At 31.4% G+C, this 13,625-nt stretch overlaps 1 protein-coding gene across 1 annotated transcript; it reads right to left on the minus strand.

Moving 5' to 3' along the window:
- Nucleotides 1-2,495: 2,495 nt before the first annotated feature.
- Nucleotides 2,496-7,336, minus strand: LOC134690337 (peroxidasin homolog). The gene is made up of 6 exons (XM_063550301.1): nt 7,223-7,336; nt 6,685-6,821; nt 5,991-6,123; nt 4,319-4,437; nt 3,443-3,605; nt 2,496-2,747 (listed from the first exon to the last, which is right to left on the minus strand). Exons 1-6 carry the CDS (start codon nt 7,281-7,283, stop codon nt 2,725-2,727), a joined length of 636 nt encoding a protein of 211 aa, XP_063406371.1. The 5' UTR covers nt 7,284-7,336; the 3' UTR covers nt 2,496-2,724.
- Between the last annotated feature and the right edge of the window lie 6,289 nt (nt 7,337-13,625).

The following is a 13,625-nucleotide window of genomic DNA, read 5'->3' on the forward strand; positions in this document are numbered from 1 at the left end:
ACTAAAATGGCGCCTTCATATGCCACTTTGGTACTTGGATATTTGGAACAATTATTATACGAAAAGATGAGTCACAAGTACGGAAATGGATTTGCCATTTACATACGTCAAAACTGGAAACGATTTCTATACGATTGTTTTATAATTTGGAATTCGGATATATCTGTCTCAGATTTTCATTCTGATTAAATTCTTTAAATCCATATATTAGTTTCACTATTAACAGAAATGTCAGGGAAATGCCGTTTTTGGATAGTTTGGTTATTATAACGGAAGACAATGAAATTGTCACAGATATCTTCTCAAAAGACACTGATACACATATGTATTTAAATTTTTACTCAAATCATCCAAAACATGTAAAATTAAATATACCTTTTAATCTAGCGTCTAGAATAATCACTATTACAAGTACAGACATATTACGCAATAAAAGACTGGAAGAATTAAAAGCGTATTTAAAGAAGCAACACTACCCAGAACAAGTAATAAATTACGGAATTCAAAAGGCACTGACAAAAGGACCAATTGCTACAGAATCACGGCGATCCGAAACTACCGAGGAATCTTCATGCCTTATATATCATGTACTGTAGTACGCCGCTAGATTAAAAACTGACGTGGAAAGGTAACACATGGCCATCGAAAGCTCTTTTTTTGAGAGCCCAGGTGGTCCTGTGGTCTAGCGGGACGGCTGCAGTGCAGGCGATTTGGTGTCACGATATCACAGTAGCATGGGTTCGAATCCCGGCGAGGGAAGAACCAAAAATTTGCGAAAGCAAATTTACAGATCTAACATTGTTGGGTTGATGTTTAGACGAGTTGTATATATATATATATATATATATATAAGTGCAACGGACGTTTAAAAGAACTAGTAATTATTCAAACAATAGTAAACTGATTACCAATCATAAGGGTTTGGTCAGCTGCACTTTATTAATTAAAACAAACAAACGTTAATCGATGTGGAACTAGTAAAACAAACTAAAATCATCACGAGCCACATATATATCTTGAGATAGAAAAAGACTTAGAAACAAATTCAAATTAACGAGGTCAAGATATAGAATTTGTTTAAACTTTGTTTTTTTATGAGTTATTTTGGTACAGGCGGGAAATATTTTTGGGTTTGAATAAAAAGAAAAAGAAACCAAACTCTATTCTTTTTTTACATTTTTTTCGATCAAATCTTACGTCCATAAATTTTAATATACGTTATATATTCTTATTAATATGTCTTTATTTCTTTTTTATGAAAAGAGGCGCAATTCTATTATTTTAGTATATTATGTTCATTTATTTAAGAAGCCCCTGGAACTTTTGAACAGCATCTTTTTAAATAGTTCAGTTTAGGTTTGTTGAAACACTACGAGATCAATAAACTGTTTCCAACAACAGAAAATGAAACAAATTAGCTCATCATTTCTAAATTTGGAAAGCTTGGCGCCTTTTAAGAATACAAGAAATATGACAGAGTTAAAAGGAAAAATTTAAACTAGACCGGTTCACTTTAGATCGGTTTCACGGCTAATATGAACGCATTGAATCGATCTTCAATCGGTTTAAACTAAAACACCAAAAGAGGTAGTTTAGTCTGAATCGATCGAAAGTAAACCGATCTTAGTGTACATGTGACTGACGGAAAGTTCGTAACATGAGGCATCTATATACAAAGTATGAAGCATCCAGGTCTTCTACCTTCTAAAATATAAAGCTTTTAAGAAGTAAGCTAACACCGCCGCCGCCGCCGTAGCCGCCGCCGCCGGATTCATGTATTTGGTTTTCATGTTACATTTGTTATTCTCGTGGTGTTTTGTCTGATGATTGGTCTGTTTCTGTGTGTGTTGCGTTTCGGTATTGTGTCGTTGTTCTCCTCTTATATTTAATGCGTTTCGCTCGGTTTTGGTTTGTTACCCCGATTTTGTTTTTTGTCCATGGATTTATGAGTTTTGAACAGCGGTATACTACTGTTGCCTTTATTTAATGTGAACGCATAGATCGGTTTAAGCTAGTACGATTGAAATGAAAATAACTTATGCGCATGTATAGCGGCAAAACTATCTCATAAGTTCGTTGTTTAACCCATATTTCTCTGTTAAAAGACCTTTAAAACAAACTGAAAACATGTTGTCTTCGCCGTAGCATAGATTTCTTTGTCTTTTTTTCTTATGTTGATTTTTTTTTCTTTGCAGGAACCACAGTATTTCCGGCGTCGTGTTGTAACTTCGTTGCTACAGTTATTTTTTCAAAATTAAACGGAAAACTATTTATACAAAGTATTTACAGTTTTAAGGGCAAAAAGGTTAGATCGATTGCGTTTTTAATTGTAGTGTGAACGCAGTGGTTCAGATAAGACAGATAGAGATCGTTATAATTAAAGATAATGTGAACGCTAACTGGTTTTATTTAGATCGATTTAGATTAGATAGATAAAAAAAACTAGTGTGAATAGGGTCTTATTCATTCATTTTTTTAATAGTAAAGCTGTCCGGGATTGTTGATGTTAAACATGTACACATGTTTCATTAGCAATTATTGTTATATAATTATATACTTCTAATCTGTTCCTTCATACAATCCGTTTTACCGGTTGTTATTGTTTGATGTATATTTGATTGCAGATTATAATATCATCAAGAAAACAAATTCACTTTGTAATTACTTGTCTCAAAACACGAATCATGAATGTTTTTTTCTATAATTATCAAGTGGTCGTCGTGTTTACCCAAAACTTGTAGTGCTAGCTGAAAATAAATAAATGCTCGTATTATTACAGCGGTTGACAATTAATACAAGTTGCAATATATGTATTGTGACGTCCCTCTTTCAAGTATAATATTTGGAATTCATTACGATTAATATAACGCCGTGGAAGTAAGACTACACTTATACAAAGTCTAAACAATATCACTTTTATGATCATTTGATAGTCCAATTTACAAGCAACAGCTTTAATTGTAGATTCATAAATGTCTCTGTCAGTGATATATACCTGTAAATGTATTAAAGGACAAGCCTAAAAATCCGAACAATTTGACAGCGGTGATAACGACACCATTTTGACATAAATTTACATAATATTTTCTATATACTGTAGTATATATCTTCTTTTTTTTTTCTTGTTTTTTTTTGTTAACTTTCATAATTCGTCCAATCAGTGTAAAATTAGTTATACCTTACATGTCGTCACCACAGTTAATCATTCTTAAAGCTCAATTGAGTACAACAAACTTATTACTGTCGTTAAGAAAAGAAAGAGAAATTTGATTTGGATTAATAGCATGGGATCACTGTGTAAAATCCTTTTTATACGCATATTCTTATACAAAATGAACTTCAATAAATAAATATTTAAATAAACACAAAATGTATTGATGTGGTAATTCATAGTTAGCGCAACTATATATAAAGCTCCTAGTCATCTACTTGTAATACGTACGATTTCTGAAAATGACTGTGGCAGTAGCTTTATCACGTCCAAATTCGTTCAAAGCTGTACACGTTAGTGTTCCTGATTCAAGTGTTTTGAGAGCAAACAAATTCAACATATGTCCTTGGTTGTAAATGTGATGAGAAGGCATCGTCATGGACTCCTGTGCAAACTAAGATACATTTTTTTGTTAAATGATTGTTCGTTTATGCTCATGTAAACCAGAAGAATCTACAACCACAGAAATAACAATTGTTTATTAATAAATTTCTAAATGGCGGTTAACTCATTAGTTGCGACTTGTGAATTGTGCATTTGATGGGAACTTTCAGTGAAAGAAAAACAATGTTACATTACATTTGCATTAAGAATTAAATGTCTGTCTTTTTGTTTTGTAATTGTAGTGGGGCCAATAAATAAACGTTGAATGGAGCACATGTTATATAAAGCAGGGAAACGTCATAATAACTAATTTTTTTTGCTACAGCTTTTTAATCTATGAAGCCTTTCGTTAGTTTTTATTTTCATTTTTCCATCTTTATTCTATTTATCTGATGCTACTTTGTTCTTCCGGAATGGGTTATATCCTCCTTTAGGATAAATCGTAAATATATCAATGTAGCCGAAGTTTTCAGTACTATTTTATAACAACAATCATTCATCTAAAATGAAAAAAAATATTACCACCCGTAATACAACATTTTGCTAACGATCTCGTGCACTATAAACAATAAACTTCAATGTCTGTGTCTGTTGGTCTCTTGTGGACAGTTGTCGTATTGACATACCATATCTACTTTTTTATATTTCAGTATTCAACAATAGTACAAGAACCATATATTTTTTTTTAAATATACAATTTAGTTGTAAAACATTATTACTTACTGACTTGAAGGACCATGCTATAGACGGTTTTGGATGTCCAGTGGCAATACAGGTAAAGTTGTGTGAGAATCCTAGCACAATAACAGCTGTTGTTGGCGGCGTTACAATATGAGGTGTATCTTAATATTGACAAAAGAGAAATCATTCAATCAATGTGTACAGTATCCTGACTTGTGACAGGCATATATGTATATATATACTGGATTTGTATTTGTTTAATCGATTTATAACTATTGAACAGTAGTATTCTACTGTTGCCTTTGTGTTCCTATTCTTATAATCTTGACACTTATTCGAAAAGGTAACCGAATGAACACTGTATTTGGATATTTTAATTTGTTTTTTATTGAGAGTTGCGTCCTTACACATGTTTAACCTCAAATATATTATATATATATATATATATATAATATTTCGAGGTTAAACATGTATATATAATATTTCGAGGTTAAACATGTGTAAGGACGCAACTCTCAATTAAAAACAAAATCTTAACACTTATTCGGAAAGGTTACCGAATGAACACTGTATTTGGATATTTTAATTTTGTTTTTATTGAGAGTTGCGTCCTTACACATGTTTAACCTCGAAATATTATATATTTTCGATTAAGTGTTAAGATTATAAGAATAGGAATACAAAGGCAACAGTAGAATACTGCTGTTCAATAGTTATAAATCGATTAAACAAATACAAATCCAGATAAAACAAGTAAGAAAAACACATCAACTTTTAGACGAAACCAACGGAACAACAAAAACACTGAAGTACAAGAAAGGAAACGCCAACATACTTTGACACGGACTGTAGATAGCAACTAATACATTCCTGATTTTGTACAGGACATTTAAAGAAGTATGGTGGGTGGATATTGGCTTAATGGCTAGACAAACTTCAGCTTATATGGCAATGATAAAATACTGCTTATCTGACAAAGGTACGTGACAGGAATGCAGTATAAACAATCGTATGAAATCAATTAATATAATTTTTAAAAAACTTGGTAACGGTAAACTACACTATCGTGAAAGTTGGAATTTGTTAGTCCGTTTGAATTTAATTATATCCAGGTATTAAAAGCCAAATGTGTAAATCTATGAAGAAATGGGTAAAGGTTTAATACAAGTTGTTGTACATGTTGAAACGGGATCTCTTACTTAATAATGTATTATAGTTTATCAGTGAAACATAGATTAGGGTAATTAGAATTTTTAAAAAAGGTCACTATAGACATTGGCATTGCGAACAAATTGGGATATATTTCCAGAGTATCACCAATTTCCCTTTTCAATAGACTTTTTATATAATTGAAATAAGTGCTTCTGGATAGATTTTGGCAGTATATGTATAGAGTTGTAGAACGTTTAATGAAGAAAAAAGAAACCAACAAGATAACGGAAGTGTTTTCGAGTTGATCCATTAAATAAAATGTAGTGTGTTCTTGACTGAGTTTGACCATTTAATTTTTGCCATTAACTGATTCGTAACTGTACTGGAACAAGTCTACAATTACAGGAGTACAGTTGGTGTCCATAGGAAAACTGTCGATGAAATGTATGATACCATTCGTTAAGTGCAGACACTAATTGACACAAATAATTGTTGAAGGCTTTTATCATTTAAAAATCAGTTTCGTAAGTTGTTACATAATAGCGAATACGGAGAAACATACCATAACTTGCTTCGAGTAATATTCTAACTTGGTTGGTTCCAACATCGTTACTTGCCGTGCAAGTGTAATACCCTACTGTTGAATTTGTCACATTCTGTACGGCTAAACTGTTTCCAGATGATTGTATCACTTTCTAAAATACAAATCAGATATTTAACATGGTTTCTCACGTATTCGAGTACTATACATGGTTGGCTTTCAAAATGTTGGGGTGTCATTGTTTCTGATGGATAGAGTCATTAAAATAATAAAATAAGCACTGTTTTAAATACTGCTATTTATTGACTATTAAAACTTAAAGGGGAGGCGAAATATGCAAGAGGGACATTCTGACTCATTAATCGAAAATAGTCTGACATCACCATAGTTAAGAAGTCCTTGGGATGCTTATTGTTTTCTGCCGTGTTGTTTTTGCCAGGCTAAATTCATAATGTTCATTTTGAGGAAATGTAAAAAGTCACGTTTGATGTTAGTAAGTTGTTGTTTTCTAATGTTGATGGGTGACTTTTAATTTTGGGTTATCTGTTTTTAATTCATTTTGCTTTTTATATACTGTTAACACGGTTAAATCAAATAAGTTGATGTAATATTTTAAGGTACAATAAAATGCGTATGGAATGTAATGATTGAATAAAAACAAAATCAGAGGTTATATTGAAGTTCGTTTAAAAATTGCTCTTTATATAATATTTACATTTTTATATATCCAAGTAATGGACGGCAACGGAAATCCAGTAACGTTACAAAACAGCATTGTACTAGTATAGTAGTCCACTTTTACTGAGGTCAATGCGTAAATAACCGGCGCAGTATGAAGTACATGGGATTTAGCTGCAATTGATATGTTTAATCAGTTAGGAAACGTGAGCATACAATACACATTTTACATTTCAGTTGATAAATTTACCATTACACTTGACACAAATAAATTAGATGTACTGTGACGATCGATTTGCATTTAATCACGTTATACTCTGTTTCACACAAAACTGCTTAAAAGTAAATAAATATGTACTACGTGCATGTGATGCACTCCATCTTTGAAATAAATTCGTACTACTAACTATTCTGATTTGATTGACACTGATAAACCTGTTTTCTTTGATGGCTTCACCTTTAGCGTTAAAGATTCATGTTCACTACAATTATAAAAATTCAAAAAATTATGAACCTTTGTATCATCATGAAACATGCCCTAATTGTTTTATTTGAGGCGCTGTAACAATGTTTACCTTTTACAATGATATGAACAACTTTGATATCAGATCCCATTTCATTCCTTGCCGTACACATATAAATTCCACTATCAACCACGGTAACATTGTCAAATATTATAAAATGGCCAATCTGTCTTGCATTGAAGGGCATTGATGATTTCTTAAAAAAGATAGAAAAATAACGTTAGGATTTCAATAAATTGTATGTCTTTAAATTCAATATTCACATACAATGTATTGTATGCATACACAATAACCTTTCCATTTATGCTAATTTTGCATTTCAAAACAGATTAAAACAATTTCACCATCAAATTTATTTTGAATGCTAACGATAGTATCATTAAATTTAGTATGTCAGTTCCTAGTAAGTAATTTTAAACATAAATCCCCTGCTTTATCATTGAACCAATTTAAAAATGTGTGGTTAAGTCATGTCAAAAGCGGGCTTCCGATAAAAACCTAGAAATACTATTATTTTAGATTTTGATATGCTGATAGCATTGATTTTGAAAGTTGGGAAGTTCTCCCTTTTCAGTTATTGTGTCTGTACAAATGAAGTGACGTTTCATGAGTTTACTTTTTTTCGGCAAAGCATTAAAAGATATTTTGTTTATGAATTTGTAAATGTCGCATACATCTCTAAGTTATTTATTCACGAGAAGAGATGTAGTGTATCAGCTTTTATTTCTTTAATTTTACAAAGATAATCTCAATATGACAATTTTCTGCAAACGGACTGATATCGAACAAACATCAGTTGAGTACCTGAAGAATACAGCAATTTCCTTGCAAAAGAGGGGCGAAAGATACCAGATTGACAGTCAAACTCATCATTCGATAACGATCGGATAACGCCATGGCTTAAAATGCAAAAGACAAACAGATAAATAATAGTTCACATGACACAACATAGAAAACTGAAGACTTAGAAACACAAACCTTATCAGAAACTTTGGGTGATCTTAGGTGCTCCGGAAAGGGTTAGCAGATCCTGCTCTACATGTGACATCAGCCGTGTTGGTCTATTATTACAAATAAACTCATCATAGATACCAGGCGTTAATTTAGTTTATACGCCAGAGGCGCGTTTCGTCTACAAAAGACTCATCAGTGACCCTTGTATATCACATTCGTGAAAAGTGAAGGGGATTGTACAATTTGAACACTGGAAATTGTCCAGTTTGATTGGTTTATGTTTTCCTGGCGCATTTAAATTACTCAACTAAGTATTTTAACAGATAAACATACGTCAATTGACTCCCATTTTATAATTGGTGCAGGAATTCCTTCCGCAAAACATGGAACATGGCTGACATTTGATCCTTCATTAACTGTAATTTTTTCATCGAGACGAATCTTTGGAGCAATCTTGAAGGTTTGTGCTGTTATAAAATAACATTACACGATAAAATATAAGAACTTGTAATGGGTAATCACAGCTCATCCCTCTACTTATACAATAACCTTAATTTTATTCATTTACGAATTGTTTATTTATTCGAAAGTCGCAACGAGCGGAACAAACTGCTTTCTCATAAAATACTTTAAATAACATACTTTGGTCTTTCAGATAGAGATAAGATTGAATAAAATCAACGGTACCAATTTTGTTGCACCAGATGCGCATTTCGACAATACATGTCTCTTCAGTGATGCTCGTGGCCAAAATATTTGAAATCCAAAGCTTATATAAAAGATGAAGAGCTATAATCCAAAAGGTCCAAAAAGTATAGCCAAATTCGTGAAAGGAATCAGAGCTTTGCATGAGGGAGATACATTCCTTAATTTATAATGATTTTTAATATTTTGTAACAGCAAATTTTAATAACACAAAAAATCCGTATTTTCATGCCAGTACCGAAGTACTGGCTACTGGGCTGGTGAAACCCTCGGGGACTAATAGTCCACCAGCAGAGGCATCGACCCAGTGGTAGTAATAAAATCAACGGTACCAATTGAACTTATTCATGCTTATTGATATCAAAACAAGTGAACATACTAGTCATCCGTCTCTAGTTTACTTCACTTATAATAAGATTTAACAAAAAAGCTGTGCTGACAAACAAGACAAGACAAACAGACATATAGTACCTTTAAACATAGTATGATATTGAACGTTATTGTCGTAAATTGTCTTTCACATGTTAAATGCAACGCGAGTATAACGTATTTATTAAAATACATAAACACCTAGCAATAGATCACATATTTTGTTACTGCTGGGTTCTTTTTTTTATCAAAAAAACAAATTGCATTCACACTGAGATAAAAAAAAAAAAAAATTAAACCCCCATAAATAACCAACACAATACCGTTTGCCGACTTCACATTCAATAGAAACTGAATTATGTCATCATTAGTATAGAAAGAAAGTCAGAAAGTTTGGATGATAAAGCCCAATAATGATGATATATTATATAGTAACATACCATATTGACAATTAATACCGAAGTAATTGCCAAGACAGGTGCATGTGTATCTATTTACTCCATCAATACACTTTCCTCCATTTTCACAAGGGTTAGTTGAGCATTCATTCACATCTAAAAATATTGAATATATATCTATTCGTAAAATAAATTATTTTAACCAGTGAGTATTTTGTGGAATGGCATAATATTTAGATCTATAGGAATGTACATTAAATGTTAAAAGTAATTAAGGTCAAAATAATATCTAAAGTTTTTTACAAACTTATGCTTGATAAAAATAATCATCTCGCAAACTATTACAATCATGACATCTTTGATGAATTTTGATAAACCCGAAACTCAAAAATAATTCACAAAAGATAAAAAGAAAATTTTTATTTCTTCAGACTTACAAAAAAAATATTAAGTATTTGAGCGTCATTGACCTGAGCATTATCAGCGATAAATGATAAAAGACAAAGTTGACTCCACTTTCTTAATGTATAAAAATCATCATCACTATCGAACAATTTGACAAGATGTCGCAAGGAGAACAGAATCTTAGGAAACAACTAATTAGTATCTTTTCGGTAATTATAGTACTTCGTTCCTGCTCTCAAGTCTTTTATTATTTTGAAATTATCTACCAATTGGTTTTTTTCTCGAGAAAACAGAAGTTAACAAATGATAAAGACTCGTCTATGTATTTTGAATAAAGATATCAAGATGGAATGGCATAATCTGAAAATCAAACTAAAAGGGCAAGAATCTCTGGCATTCACTTTTCACAAATGCAGACATTATGAAAATACAAGGAACATAGTTTGACCAAAAATAACAAAAAACCGCAAAATTACCTTCACACCTAGGTATTGATTCATTCCAGTGACCAGACTTCAGACATGTTAAATATTTGTTTCCTATACGTTTGTAGCCAGATTTACAGGACACGATTACAGATTCTCCATACTGATAGCTTGTTTTTCTGTCTAATGTTTCTAAATTGTGTACTGCCAGGCCTGGACATACTTCACCTATGAAGTATACATTCTAAAATATATTTCGTATTTGTGATATTTAAGTAGAAAAGATGATAACTTCTAATATATGTGCTACAATTCTTAGAGTTATAGGAAAACTGTCAACACATTATGTAATTGAAAATAAAACTGTATAAATGTCTTGCGCACCAGAAACGCTCTTACGCTAACGTTTCAAAGCCAATGATTTATTAATGAATTAAACTCTGTTTGTGTTTGTATGTTTTGCTCGCACATTGTTTTCAATTTGTTTGAATGCTGTTCAGAAAGAAATGACTATACCAAGTCAGGAGTATGAAAGTTGTTTGGTATGTTCGAGCTTATGATTGTGCAATTATACACTTGCCATGACCACATAGCAGACGTTTGTTGAACGTTTACGATTATCGTAAATGTTTTGCCCCTCATTTTTGTCAATTAAAATCGATTTGAAATCTTAACTAAGGCTATAATTTACTTAAGTATCTTCATATACGTTATATATAATATATCATACTGCTAATGACAAAAACACATTTTTGAAAATTTGTATTGGCAAATAAATAAATCCCCGTAAACGTTTACAATGATGGTAAGGCACATTAATCTTTATCTGGTTCTGTTCTAGTACATAATATTTGTCTTGCTTTAAGATTAACGATAACAACATATATAAGCATCTGAAAAATTATGACTCGATTTAAAATTTGATTTTTGATTTCTTGGTTAAAAGACGTTTCCTTGTTATCTGTACTTCTTTTAGTTAAATATAAAAAAATACTGAACTCCGAGGGAAATTCAAAACGGAAAGTCCATATTCATATTGGCAAAATCAAAAGTTCTATCACAATACTCGAATGCATACCAACTGTTATAATATTCCTGACTTGGTATAGATATTTTCCTGTGTAGAAAATGGTGGATTAAATTACACACAGCATTTTACACACAGCATTTTACACACAGCAAGTTTACCGATGTTATCTTTTTTAAATGAAAACTGAAATTGAACGTACGTCATGCAGAATGGATGCAACTATAGCGTAAGTGTCTTATTATATACAGTTTTCATTCTCCATGCTTAATAATGTAAAAATTTGACAAACAGAAAGTGGACACAAATAATACATCAACAGCTTTTTCTAATTAGCATTTATATAATTTATACGGCGAAAAGATGTGAGTGAGTTGAAACGAAGTCCAATTTATCGGCAGCACAAAATGCGATGATGACTGGCTATACCTAGAAAGTCTTTTTTCGCCTCCCTTTTTAAGGAAAATCACGTCCAGTCATTTATGTAGCATTTCATTTAAAAAACAAAGGAGTATTTTGAAATACACTATGATTGGTTTCTCGCAATCAAAATAACAGATAGAACTAAGCACTTGTGCAATAAAAATAAAACAACACAAAGTTAACAATTTGTTATACAAAACAAATCATCAAATGAAAACGATAGAAAGACCACCTTTTGATTAGAGAAAAATCTGAATATAACCATATCAACCGAATTTATATCAAATTGAAAAAGAAAGCGTGTAGTAAAAAAAGTAACCAGTATAAAATATATGACAGAATCTTACTATAGCAAACTGGAACGTTGCATCTTTCCCAGTAAACGTGATTGTTATAATATACATAACACCAGGGTCCACCACCATTATCGCCATCTCCTGCAGGTGTTCTACAATAATTCTTTTCTTCTGTGAGATACTTTACTGTATTCCAATAAGCACATTGAGTGCCTTTTCGTGTAACATTGATGTTGCCATGGTAACTTAGATCATCAATTGTGCGTCTGCAATCTTGATATCGATGAAATACATTAAAAATACAAAATCATTTTTGTTGTTAACTTTGTTAAAATCGTATATTCAGTTAATCAAAACGGACGTTTGACGACTGTGCCTTTAAGGGATATTTCAAATTCTAATTGGAGTGGTAACTATTAATAAGTTTGATTTTTCGAAATACTACAGTTTTCTACCCAAGAATAACTTATTTAGCTGTATCATTTGTGTTTGTCAATACCTTTCAGAATTTTTGGACCTCAATGCTCGTTAATTTCCTATATATATTTTGAGTTTTCCAGGTTTTGATGCGAGTGAGTCTGTTGCAGTCTGTTCACATTTCTATCTTGGTATTTTTTATTTTTTTTATATAATTTTTTTTTTTATTCATCACGGATTAACAGGCATTTTTACATAAATTATCTATAGTGGCACATAATAAAGCAAGCAAGAGAAAAAGCATAATCAAGCAAAAAAGAGTAAAGAAAAATAACTAATGATACGATATGATATAACGGAAAATGGATGAAGTAGAACACTTTCATCAAAAATATATAGTGATAATGGAAATTACATTTCAGGCACATCTATATAAAATAATTCACTATCAAATTAATTAATGATTCTATCTCAGGGGTTCCAGTACATGTTATAATCTTTCACACTCATATTTTTTTAGGAAATATGTTTTTCTAAAATCAAATTTTCTTTGATATAGTTGGATATCGTTTTTTCCTCTCGTATTTTTGATCTGTATAATAAATACTTAACTAGGAAAATGACTTTATTTTTTATAAAATTTAGTTTATAGTTATCATAAAGACCAAACATGACTCTATCTACATTAAGTGGAATTTCAATATGTGTTATTTCAAAAATCCAGGCATTCAGATGGTGCCAAATGTCTGCTTCAATATGACAGCCCCACAATAAGTGTTCTATGGTTTCTGGTTCTTCCTTGCAAAATGTACATAACTTACGGTATTGAAACCAAAAGAGCTTGGTATTTTTTGAAATTTTAGTGACACAGTTATTGATTTTTTTTCCAATCCCCTACAACGTTATTCAATATACCCTCCCATTTGATCTCAGCTGATATTACAACTGGTATCGCACCTTGATTTGATATATTATACATGTCTTGTGAACCTTTGTTTGACTTGAAAAAAAAAATAATATTAAAAGGTAAGAGAG

This window comes from Mytilus trossulus, chromosome 11, assembly GCF_036588685.1.
Source record: "Mytilus trossulus isolate FHL-02 chromosome 11, PNRI_Mtr1.1.1.hap1, whole genome shotgun sequence".
Classification (NCBI taxonomy): domain Eukaryota; kingdom Metazoa; phylum Mollusca; class Bivalvia; order Mytilida; family Mytilidae; genus Mytilus; species Mytilus trossulus.